The sequence below is a fragment of the Mastigoproctus giganteus genome, chromosome 4 (assembly GCF_048544385.1).
Source record: "Mastigoproctus giganteus isolate SK-2022 chromosome 4, ASM4854438v1, whole genome shotgun sequence".
NCBI classification, from domain to species: Eukaryota; Metazoa; Arthropoda; class Arachnida; order Uropygi; family Thelyphonidae; genus Mastigoproctus; species Mastigoproctus giganteus.
Window position 1 is genome coordinate 184506370 of NC_143578.1, and position 13408 is coordinate 184519777.

General features: G+C 36.4%; 1 protein-coding gene across 1 annotated transcript in view; it reads right to left on the reverse strand.

The window, feature by feature from the left end:
• Positions 1-9247: 9247 nt before the first annotated feature.
• The window catches only part of LOC150087251 (m-AAA protease-interacting protein 1, mitochondrial-like), a 45836-nt gene continuing 41675 nt past the window's right edge, over positions 9248-13408 (reverse strand). The window contains exon 5 of the mRNA XM_090371914.1: positions 9248-9408. Coding sequence (XP_090228040.1) covers positions 9318-9408 — 91 coding nt within the window. The 3' untranslated portion in view covers positions 9248-9317. The remainder of the gene's footprint in view (positions 9409-13408) is intronic.

Genomic DNA, 13408 nt, shown 5'->3' on the forward strand with positions numbered 1-13408 from the left:
ACCCCACCCCCCCACTGGGTGAAAAAGATCATAGTTCGAGTCTCGTCGATGAATGAGGAATTTCTTTGGGCATTTTTCACAACGTGGATGAGTTGTTCGGTCTCAGGCGAGGTAGCACGGTTTTTTCTCCCAGTAACTCGATTTTTCCGTCCAGCAAACAAAATCGAACTCACAACACACGCAATTTACAATGTATATGGAGCAATATGGCCTTAGTTGCTGATGCTCCTAAACCCCTATAACAACAACTCCTAGACAAGTAGTGCCCAACCTTTTCCCGTACAGGAGCCATATACAAAATTAGATCTGTTTCCCGGGCCGCACTGAATGATTCGAGAAAAATTAGTGTGCTACGTTATCCATATCTTGTTACATGTAAAAGTAAGTTTCTTCTTCCACGTTAGTTTTTTATTTTCAGGCTAAATATAACAAATGCAAATTCCCAACACTTTTATTAAAATTATAAAAATATGACTTACCTGCTGTACTGTATTTTTAAAAAAAAAATTTTAGAAAATTTACAATGTAAAGGATCACTGCTTTTCAATATTAAGGTGAATGAATAAATATAATGACACACCTAAAATGAAAATATTCGAAAATTTTATTAAATAATACACTAACATTTACTGAATAAAACTTAACATTTAATGAGATGATTGAGGCTAGATATTTTTAGTCAATTGTTCAAAATTTGGCTGAAAATTTGTGACGCCAATTTTCAATACGAAATGAAAATGCTAATCTGTTATTCTGTTTCTTTTTAAATATTTATTTCATTTCTTGCGTGAAAAAATTTGATCCCAAACACGTTGATCCGAACAAAGTAGCCACTTTCATGGCATTTTATTTTGTTAGCGGAAAATCTTTAGATGAGAGAGCCTTGTAGAAATCAAGTAGTTTATTTTCTCAGTCCATATACTTATTTTTGAACCATGTTTTGGCTTGAAGATCAATAATTTCAAGGTGGAAGCGGGGATTGTAGTTTTCAGCCATAGAAGTAAATGAATTCTCAAACAAGCTTATGTCTTTTTCAGGGGATCTTCTGTTAGCAAATCTATTTTCAAACTCGTGAAACAGTAACTGTAATAAAGAGAGGCAATGATTTTTTGGAAAGGAAATACACCGATGAGTCAAAACATTATGATCAGCGAGTCGTTATGCAAATCTAAGCAACTGCAGGTGAACTACAGCGCGTGCGCGGGTCGGGACACAGTATAAAAAACACCTGATACTGAGCTTCGTTAATCAGTGTTACTCTTGTTCTTCAGATGGGAAAGGCAGCGGACTTAAGCGAGTTTGACAAAGGCCAAATCATAATGGCCAGATGACTGGGTCAGAGCATATCAAAAAAAAAAAAAAAAAAACTATATTTAGGCCACCAGAATAAATTCATCTGTTGTGGTGTGTTTTGTCTGTTAATTGCGTGTGTTCTATGGTCGATTTATCTGTTTGCTGGACGAAAAACCACAGTTTGAGTATGTTTATACAACGAGGAATATTTTAAAATGGGCGTTATGTGGTGTGTTGATGAGGGCAGTCCTATGCCTTTGTGTTTAATTTGCGGAGAAAAACTTACTAATTCGAGTATGGTGCCACAAAAATTTTCGACGTTTCTACTAAACACAACCAATTAACACGAAAAACTGAAATATTTCAAGGATGTGCTGAAATATAGAACACAATTTGCTTTGTTTACTAAGAAGTTTAAGACCGGATAATGCTCAAGAAGCAAGTTAACTGATAGCTGAGATAATCGCAAAAGAATACACTACCACACTCAGTTGGCAAGAAAATCATAATTCCAGTATGCTTAGTGAAAACTATGTTCTGCACTGAATACTTAGCTGAAATCAAGGTTCCTTTGGCTGACAACACAATTGGGCGACGAATTCAGGGTATATATGAAAACATTGAAAATTTGGTGACAGACAATCAATACCATGTTTCTTTGCAATTTAAGTTGACTAATCTACTGATGTTGGCAGACTTGTTCAGCTCTTGGCTTTCATATGTTTTATTTATGAAGGAAAAATTGTTGAGCAGTATTTGTGCTGCAAATAAACCACACTTACTACAAGAGATATTTTTAGGGTTTTTAATGAGTACATACAGAACATGAATATATGTTGGAAGTGTATGTGTTTTGGAATATGCACCAATGGTGCTCCTTTAGTGACAGGGACTAAAATAGGCTTTATTTTCTTAGTAGAGAAAGAGAATGAAATGCCAAAGTTTAAAAATGTTAAATGAGCAAATGCAAGTGAACTTGACCCACATTCGTTGTAACATAAAAGAAAATTGTAAGACTCACCAAGCACATGTGAGCCACAAAAATTGGAAAAGCTTTTTATTAAAAATTTGTTTTTTCCATTCCCCTTCTAAAAGTTGCGTAAATATTATAATTATATTACAACTTCATTTTTTTGTTGTTGTGGAGTGTCGCAGAATTTTTAACATCTGCGGGGTGTTGCTATGGAAAAGCTTTGGAAAGCTGTCCTAAACCCCTCATACCTCGGATCCTAAGGTACCTAGTCTTCAAGCTCCGTAAAACGCCACGTTTTTGAAATGTTTCCTCATATGGGAACCCTTTGCAGATCTCATTAGGCAAGTTACTCGTGTTTGGACCCTTTCAAGAAGCTCAATGTTTATGTGTGAAGTTTTTTTATTTTTTTAGATGCGGTTTCAATAATTGGACACAGTATTCCAAGTGTGGTCTTACAATTGCGTTATACAGTGTGATGATGACCTCCCTATTTCTACAAGCAAATGTTCAATAAATTATCGGACAGAATGGGCCTTCCTTGCCGCCTGTCTACACTGTTTGGATAGCTTCATGTCCGTCTGTATCGTAACTCCCAAATCTCTTTCTTTCTCTACTGTTTTTAATTCAGTCCTACCAAGTGATGTTGTTGTAATTATTATTATACTAGTGAGTGAGTATATCAATGGATCTTTGGATATTACACCTGTAATTAAAGTCATCAACACAGATGTTTGCACTTGGAAAATTTCAGAGAATGCAGATATTAATATAGAAGTTACTGAGCATAAGTTACTTCTAACTTTAGGGTTATGGATAGGCTGCTTCCTTGGTTGGTCAATACTTATAAAAAATCTGTATAGAAAATTAAGATTTTATATTTATTTTTTTATTTCAATAGGGACAAACTAAATCTTTCAACAAAAATTGCCATGCACTTTGCATTATTAGACTCCTAATTGAAGGTAATAAATGTCTGAAATCAAACAATCAAATTAATAGAATAGTTTAAAATGTAAGCAGAGATTTGGAATGATATTTAAAGAAGCTCGGTAATGCTTAGATACAAAATACTTATCCAGTCCATCAAAAATGAATTATGATTTAATTATTAAAAATTTTAAAATTATTTGAACAAATAAGTATTACGGCAGACTCTACAACTTAAAGAATCAAAAAAAAAAAAAAGAAAAGAAAAACATCTTTAAAGGTACATGCTAAAATCTTAAACAAGTATTGGGAAAGCCACATTGAACGTCCGTGAATTTATGGCAAAAGGCTTCAAACAAGAAAAGGTTATCCTATATGCAAATACACAAAGCTACCCTCGCCTGAGACCAACTAACTCAGTCACGTTGTGAAAAAGGCCATAAAATTCCTTCTGTTATTGACAGGATTCGACCTCAGGTCTTTTTCACCTGGTGTGGGTGAAAAGGACAGTGATCCTATCAACTGTACTATCCACCACGAGGACTGCAAATACAAGTGCTAATAAAGAAATATCTTATTTATAAATGTGCCAGTTTATTATAAAATAAAAATTGTTGCTTTCCATATTCAAGGCGGAATAATTTTTTTCTCAAAATTAACTCCCCCCTGGTATTTTCCCCCCTTGGGCATGAAGAAGTAATGTGAAATAAAAGCGATGTAACATGTAAATAATGCACTTGTTGATCAATTTTTTCTTAGCAAGTGTTTTTGTATAGTTATTAAAAGATACAAGTAAAGTTTGTATTATTATGACTTTTTCTCATTATGGGAATTTTTACAGCCTGTGACGGGTACTGGTAACAAGTGCATTGGGGGGTTGGTTGTGTCCTATTACTATTATTTCTCCCTAATTGGTAGTTCCACCTTGTGACGGGTATTGCTACCAAATACACATGGTGGTTGTTACGTCTGGTATTACTGTTGATTGAGGAAGTCTCTGACTATACTACTGGTGTTCAGGATTGTGACTTTCTGGAGTTCCTTGTAGGTGTTTGCTGGGCAACCTATTGCTGCTAGGCTGTTATGTAGGGTCTCTGGCACCATACTGGTGGCTGATCTGATCAGGAGCAGGAGTAGCCAGGAGCAGCAGTGCATAGCACACGCTTCTTGATTAGACTGGGGTTTGAGCCCATGACCACCAAATACGGAGGATGCAGAAAGGTCAGGGAATGACCACCGCATATCCCCGGAGCAATATGGCCTTAGTTGCTAATGCTCCTAAAAACCAAATAACAAACAGCCTTAAATTGGTGTACTTCCTGATTTTTTTCTCATGGGGTTTCTGCAGGTTGCGTGTTGGGCACTGCCTGCTATGTCAATCAGATAGGTAGCTAGCTCTTTCCTTCTTGTCCACAAGGGTTATGTCCCGTTTGTTGTGCAGGATGGCCTTATCTTTTATTATGGTGCAGTCCAGTACAGCTTGTGGGTTGGGGTTTCTAGTACTGCCTGGGATTCGTACTTGTAGTACGGTACACTTTCTTTGGTCAACTGGTAATTCCTTGCTAGCTTCTGATGTATTATCCTGGCTACCTGGTCGTGTCTACGAGTGTACTCAGTCTGGGTGATCACTTTGCATACTGCAGTGATATGCAGGATCATTTTTGAGGCCAGGTGGCATCATCGACATGTCACCTGACACTCTGGGCTCCTTGGTGATGTATTTTCTATAGTTTCTGGTGTTGGTTACTTGGTCTTGGACAGCAAGCATGAATCCTTCAGTCTCAGGTAAGGGCACCCCCCACTCGTGAGCCATGCATTGGAAGCAATTTTATCTATGTAATCTTGATGGAGGTCATTGTAGTGTCTGCCATGGAGTGTCTTCTTTGCCCATCATTCTAGCTTGGTTTGTGCCGTCTGGGAGGGGAGGGAAGGGACTCATTGCTCAGGTTGAGTGAGGTATACATGGCACTGGTAGAGTGCTGCTCCATGTTTCTGGAAGTAATACTTTAGGCCATCGCTGTTTTTTGTTGCTCGATGAAGTCTAATCAAGCCCATTCCTCCCTCTTTCCAAGCTATTGTAAGTTTCTCCACAGCTGACTTCAGGTAGTGTTGGCGGCTCTTGGTCTTCATTGTCCTTGTCTTTCTTCTTATTATTGTTGTTGGTCGAGGAACTCTCTGACTATCCTACAGGTGTTCAGGATTGCAGATTTCTTGAGTTCCACGTAAGTGTTCTCTGGGAGGCTTTCCAGGTTTTCATGGATGCTCTTTGGCACTATGCTGGTGGTTGACGCGGCGATTGGGATGGTCATTACTTGTTCCACATGCCACATTTCTTTGATTTCCTGCCTTAGGTCTGTGTACTTCTTGATCTTTTACTTCGTAGGTTTTCTGGAGTTTGCTGGTGTTCGGCATCGGTATGTCAGTCAAGTAGGTAGCCATTTCCCTCTTGTCAGTGAGGGTTATGATGGTCTATTTTGCAGGATCATCTTGTCTGTTATTATGGCACTGTCCCAATATAGTTTTGTAAGGATTGCTAGTAGGGCCTGAGGTTAGTACATGTAATATGGTACACTTTCTTTAACTAGTATTCTTTTGCTAGCTTCTGATGTATTCTGGCAACTTGGTCGTGTCTATGAGTGTCTCCGTCTGGGTGATCACCCTGCATCCTGTGGTGATGTTGCTGGATTGTTTTTCATTAGGATTTATTAAAAAAATGGAAAGGTTCCATTTTTTTAATAAATCCTTCACACATCATGTGTAATATTAGTATGCAAAATACTGTATTGGCTTTATTTAATTTGCTATTCTATTATTTGATTGCAATTAAGATTGTTATTATTGATGGTGGAGATAAGAAGTGAATGTATAACTGCTTCTCTCAAGTATCTTGTTTAATTCAGCATTTATGCACCTTAAATCCATAATTTATTTATACCGAGAATCCATTATAATAATTATTTTTGATGTCTTCAGCTTTATTATAGAGGATTTTCACTCAATTGAAACTTTCTTACTGGTTCACCAATGAGAAGGTTTAATAGGTATGACTTGAATAGTGTCAGTCTTCACCAGTATCATAAAAATATGATTTCCAACAACAGTGTTTTATGTTTAAAACTGCCTGTTAAAAATCTAGATCTCATTTCTATCAAACTGTTTCACATGTTTGAAAAGTGGTTACACAGAAACACATGCAATGTTTCTGTGCAATTTTTAGCAACATTTATATCGTTGAAAAGTAGTGCAACAATAAGGCAACATGAAGTTTTCCCTACTTTGATCATTAATCCTTTGGAATTACCTGGAAAAGTTCCATATATATGTTTCAACTCAGTATATCCCAGAAGTTCTGTACTTAATATATTATAACTCAAGACATTTCTCAGCTGGTTAAAGCACTTAAAAGTGGTTTGTATTATTACTAATTAGTTCCACCACCCATTATTACATTATTTATATATGCTAAAGTATGAATAGTGTTAAAAAAAAAAAAAAAAAAACCAACTCTCACCAAAATGAAAAGAATTCACATAAAGTAACTTTTGTCAAGAAAGTGAATGTTAAGTCACCACTGAAGGAGATTGAGATCAACAAATTTACTGGGCTGCTTACAAACTGCTGAACACGAGCACAACAGATGAAGATCCTAATATTCATAATTTAAAAAAATTTTAAATAGCTTGTTATTTACAATTGCATAATCCCAAATGATATGGCTACTTTTTTAATTATCACTTTCTAGGATTTAATTAGGTATATATATAGACATTTCTGTCAGACGCTACAGCCACTCCCAATTACGTAAGGGTTGCATTGCGTGGAACTCTACGTAATTCAGAATTTCCCTAAATGCTTATGCAGCACTCACAAATTTGATTGAAGCAAAAAAGAAATGTTCGATGAACATGTAAATAGAATTATTTATCTCATGCACAGGAAAAATAACAGAAGTGTACAAAATTATAAAAAAGAGAGAGGAGACAGGCATAACATCAGCAAGTTTTACCTTTCAAGCATTGTTGCCAGAATTAACTCTCCAGTTGATAAGCCAGCCACTGCAGAGGATGAGGGCTATGGAGATTTAGAAGGGGTTTTTCCAACACACCACAAAATTTCTCTGCAGCTGCAGAATCGGTACTGGCGACTTCACCGCATACTTTAATGTTTTGTAAACCAGCGCGATGCTTGAACCTATTAAACCACCCATTGCTTGCCACAAACTTGGCTTGGGGTTTACCATATTTATTGTTAATATCTTCATAAATACTTCTTGCTTTTGCTTGAATGGATATTGGACCCAGGGGCACTTTCTTTTGAATCTGATTTTCCATCCACTTATTATTAGCTTTTCCATCTTCAATATAGCTTGAACGCTGTTTTGTGATCACTGTTGATCTTACATGCATTGATCCTTTAACATGTTCTTTTATATGTGCACTGTCCCTTAAAATAGTATTCACTGTTGAAGCAGCAAGACCTAATTCCATGCAGTAGATCAGCGTTTCCCAAACTGGGGTCCACGAAACAGTAGTCAACCACCATATATATATATGCATGCATATGTTATATATAGGGGTCCGTGAACTTTTTTGATCTTTGAAAGGGTCTGTAGATCTCAGTTTGGGAACCATTGCAATAGGTGACAAACTTGTCCTGCTTTGTACTTCTTAATCATCTTCATTTCTAAATCAATTTTGTATCGTTTCCTAGCACTGCCAGCACTTGCACTTTCTGTTGGTTCCTTTCCCTTCACCATTGTAATAAGTAAATAGGAATGAAGAGAAGATTCTGAAAATTTGTTTTTTATATGGTTGAAGGTTTCAGTGAAGAACTCATTTCACCATAATACTGTAACATAAAAACCCACAGAGTTCTAGTTATCGGTATTATTGCAAATGCAATAAGATCGAGTTTACTACCTATTTATAATAGATTGTGCTAGCAGAAAAGCCCAATAAACCAGAAAGTGCAAATTGTTTTATGCTTGAGAAGAAGTGTGTTTTAGCAAAATATCATAAAGGTGTTCAAAACTGATTCTTATAACGGAACATATGATAATGATGAAAGTGTAGTGTAATTTCCATTATAAAAATGACCTTTTAGAGAGATAAATAGCTTAGTTATATAGCAAAAATATTAACTTCTGAGGTGTTGGAATGAATTACCAAAAAAAAAAAAAAAAGTTATTGGGTTCACACATTACGATATTTTCACGATACTTCCAATTATTCCTACGGGATGCAAAATACGTTTCCACGATTATTTTAAGTTTGCACCGGCCGGCAAACAAACTCACGTAAAGTCAAATTTCCGTAAGCCGGGGAGTGGCTGTATATTGTGTGTTTGAAATATATACAGTATAGCTTGAATGATTTGTGGCTGAAAGGGCATCAAAATTCTTTCAAATTATCCAAACTTCGAATTAAATACAGTAATTCTTTTTTATAGAATAGGAGGCTCAACATACAGAAAAATAATTTGAAATATTTCGAATTAAGCAATTTTGAATTATCCAAGCTCTACTGCAGTTGCATACATCTGAAATATTCCATTATAAATTATTTTATATATCACTGTTTGACCACTGCATTAAAACAATAATTAATATTTTAGTATGGAGATTCTTAAACCAATATGTTTTGGTTGAGTCTGCATCCACAAGCAATCCATCTAATAGTGCAATCAAAAATTTTATGGCTAAGTATCTTTAAAATATAGCATCTGTGTGATGTATTAATTGGAAAGAGCAGTTGAGCTCTCCTAGATTAGATGAACGACTGTTATTCTGAATAGTGTAACATGTACTGCTGAAGAATTAAAATTATGGATGGCACAAGATGTATACTACTAATCTATAATAATTTATATCTTTATATTCAAAATATGAACATATAAATTATAAAATTTATTTTGGCTGTATATAACTTCTGATTATTTCTTAAAATATGAATATACATTTCATACCATATATACATATATATATATATACACACACACTACATATTCTTACGTTTAATGTACAAAATGAGCAGTGAATTTACAATAATGGTTGGATAACTGAAAATTTTCAAATTCACTGAAAAAGGAAATCTTTAATTAAAGATTAAAGCAACATCACGAGCAATCAGAAGTTGAGCTGCTTTTGGTGTACCACAACCTTTAGCTTTGTTACTGTCCAATCTGGTAACAAACCTTCTGTATATTCACGATGAAACCTAAACAACAAAAAGAAATTTATTTTATTATTATTTTTTTTTATTACTTGTAAACTTTGCACATTAATAAATAACTATTATTTACTCTGGTTAATTGAAAATCATAACAGATAAAAACTTAAGCACAATATATTGCACATTTAATCTGCCAGTGGTCACGATATATTCTGTAATGCCAGCAGTTCTTTGAGATCCTTTATGTGAGTTATTTAAAAGCAAAACAATTATAAACTGTGTTAATATATTTATAGCATGGTTGTTTGTAAATCTTTTTTACCTAAATCACTGATTCTAAATTCATTCTATATGTAAAATTTCATAATATTCATAACTATGACAGTTATTTAAAAGCAAAACATCCTACCCTAAGTCATTGCACTGGCTAATTTTTATATATCATTGAAGGTGCTTACACAATTGCAAACAGAGGTTTGCAGTTGTATAAGGTGATTTAAATTTGCTATTCTGTCACTCACATTAATGCAGGGTACAAAATTAAAATGTCATGTTCATAAATTTACTTATTACAAAAAATTCATAACACAAGGGGTTGCATTGGGATAAACTTTTGTCTTACCTAAAAGCAGCAAACTTTTACAAGTTTATTCTCATTTGAATAAAATAGAAACTATTCATATAGGGTGGCACATGAAAACAAGCTAGGTGGCAGCGGTGTCATGCTTTGGGGGATGTTCTGTTGGGATACCCTGGGTCCAGTCACCCATGTGGTGGGCACTCTGATGTCTATCACCTACCTAAACATTATTGCTGACCAGGTACACCCTTTCATGGAAACAGTCTTTCCCTCTGGCGGTGCCATCTTTCAGCAGGATAATGCTCCATGCCCGAGACTGGCTCGCGGAACACGAGGAAGACTTCCAGGTATTGTCTTGGTCTCCAAATTCCCCAGACATCAATCCCATCGAGCATCTATGGTTTGTGTTGGAACAGCAAATCTGATCTGCAGTGTCTCAACCATGGACCTTACAGTAGTTAAAAGATCTGCTGGTTACGTGTTGGTACCAAATACCACAAGACACATTTAGAAACCTTGTAGTGTCCATGCCTTGCTGGGTACGAGCTGTTTAGGCTGCATGTGGAGGACCAACATCATATTAGGTAGGTGGGCATAATGTTTTGGCTCATCGGTGTAAAGTGAGCTTAAATACTTTTTAATGGGTGTGGTCAGGGTAGTTAACTATACAAGATCACTAAGTCTGTATTGTTTATACAGTAATGTCAGAAGTGTCGTCAATAAAATGAGTGAATTTTAACTGCTGGTTAGGACAAGTAACGCTGACAAAATAGGGCTTATGGAAATGTTGTGCCACCAGCAAATAGGGGATGATGAGTTTCAGTACGGTATGTACAATGCATTTGGGAAGGATAGGACGGATAGAAGGGGTGGTGGGGTCATGCTTCTTATGAAAAGTAGCCTGAATGCAATGAAAGCTTTTCCGAATTCAGAGTTTCGCATTCTAGTATAGAATCCGTATGGTATGAGATAGCTGGAAGCAAAGGTATAGTGTAAAGTGTTAGTTGTCTGACAGCATCACCGGTTCCCCCATCTCCGTGTTGCATTCTTTGTAAGTGACACAGAACTCTGTGGAGGCCAGAGATTTAAAAAGTGTGTGGGGAGTGGTTTGTTGTGTTGTGTAGTGAGTGAGTGTTATGTTCTGTTGTTTCTCTGACCATTTAGCTGTTGGGCCCCTATTAGGACCCACCGTTACCATGAGGAGGCAGGTCAGGCACCCAGTAGATTATTTAAGTACTCTGGCAGGCTCGACCACCTAGTTTCCAAGGATTTCAGTGGCTGCCCTATATTAAAAAAAAAGGAGGGGGGGGGGCTAAACACTAGAAGTTGGAAAGGCCGAAACAGATTTACAAGAAAGCAGTAGAACTTAGACATTGATTAGAATATGGTGGCATTGTTAGGGCCGTACTCATTCGGTTTAGTGAGAGAGTGGAGGGAGACTTAAGACTGGGGGGGGAACAGGTAGAAGGATGGGGATGATAGAGTAGGCATCCCCAAAGAGCTCAGTGGAGAGGAGCCACACCAGGCGAAGTATGGGGGGAGCAGGGAGAGGAGGATACAGAAACCTGTCTCCTTCCCTGCCTGGGGATGAGGTTTTAAAGGGAACCAGGTTAGAGTACCCACTTCAGATCGTCAATGCCATGTTATGTCGATTCCGGTAGCATGGTCAAACTGCCCATCCTGCTCTGGGGTAGGATATGTTAGCTGGCAATGGGGGTGGGAGTGTGAAACACATTTACTTCATTCATAATCTCCATTCTCATTCTATTTGTGTTCTATTTTTTATATTTTATAATATATATATATTTTTCTGTTAGGTTATAAAAAAAAAGGTAAAGTGCAGCCATTATCAACCCACTGCAGGATGGAAGCCTCCTCAACAATTCATGCTAAGGGAAATGGACCATAATTTGCCACACTGGTCCAATGCGAGTTAGCAGATCGACCGTATTCAGCAGTCAGGGGCTTGAACCCCGGTCTACTCAAAGAGCGTGTGCTACTGCACTCGACCACTCGGCTATGGAGGCCTACGTTAGGTTATATACACCTAATTCTGTTTTTGCACAAACTTTTTTTACACAAATTTGATTTAACACGAATTCAAAATAAATATTTCATTCTCTTTTTACGCGAGTCATTTTGATTTAACTAGATTACTATGAATTTTTTTTTGCCTAAATTCTAAGAAATTTTTTTTTATTTGTGGCATATTAGTATCATTTCTATATTACAGCACCAATAGATTGGATAACAGCTAGTGTATGCGTTTTGAAACGCGTGCTTTTGCTTACCAATGTGTACGTCTAGGTATCTATGAATCATCAACGTTTTTATTGAATTTGGTGCACATCTACGGTATTCGTGCATTGTATCTTCGGAAGACATGTAGTAGTAAGCTCTATTTCAAAGTGAAAGAATCTTTAGTGAAATTTGTGCACATATAAATTTATTAATTTTGCCGATAGTCAATAAATTGTAAGTTTACAAAATTTTCATACCTTTTTTTATTAATTATAACTGAGATATTTTTCGGTAGCCCTTATATAATGTCGAATAATTCGCCTATTACCAAAATGAAAAGGAAAGCGATTTCTTTGGAACTTAAAATTCAAATTTTAGATCGTCTTTGCAACTGGACAAGGGGCTACGTCTGTAGGAAAGCATTTTGATGTACATGAAGCTACCGTAAGAACTATTAAGAAAAATGAAGCTGCAATTAGGAAGTCGGTATCTTCTGGAACAAAAGTCAGTGTTAATTCATCATCATATACAAGAGATATTGTCAAGGAAAAAATGGAAAAGGCCCTGGTAATATGGATAGAAGATCAATCACAAAAAAGAGTACCAGTAGATGGAAATGCCATCAAGCAAACAGCACTAAGAATGTACAGACAGATTAAAGAAAAGGAGCCAAGCACTTCATCTCAGTTAAACAGAAAGTATGAATTTTCTGCGAGTACAGGTTGGATGACAGGGTTTCTTAAAAGGAATGCTCTTCATAATATAAAAATTAAAGGTGAAACTGTATCTGCAGATGAATCGGCTGCTAAAGTATTCCCGCAGGAACTTGCAAAAATTATTGAAGATGGAGGATACACTCCTGATCAAGTGTGGAATGCAGATGAAACTGGTTTCTTCTGGAAACGAATGCCGAACAGAACGTATGTAGCCAAATCGCAGAAAACTGCTGGTGGTTTTAAGGTAGCTAAGGATCGTGTGACCTTATTATTTTCCTCCAACGCTTCAGGAGATCGTATGTTGAAACCACTGCTGGTAAATCGAGCCCTAAACCCACGTTCAATGAAAGGTGTAGATATCAATAAACTGCCTGTTCACTGGATGGCAAACAAGAAGGCCTGGGTGACCACTACTATTTTTACAGAATGGTTCAACAAATGTTTTGTCCCAGAAGTCAGACGTTATATGAATTTGAAAGGTCTCGAATTTAAAGTTCTTCTGATTCTT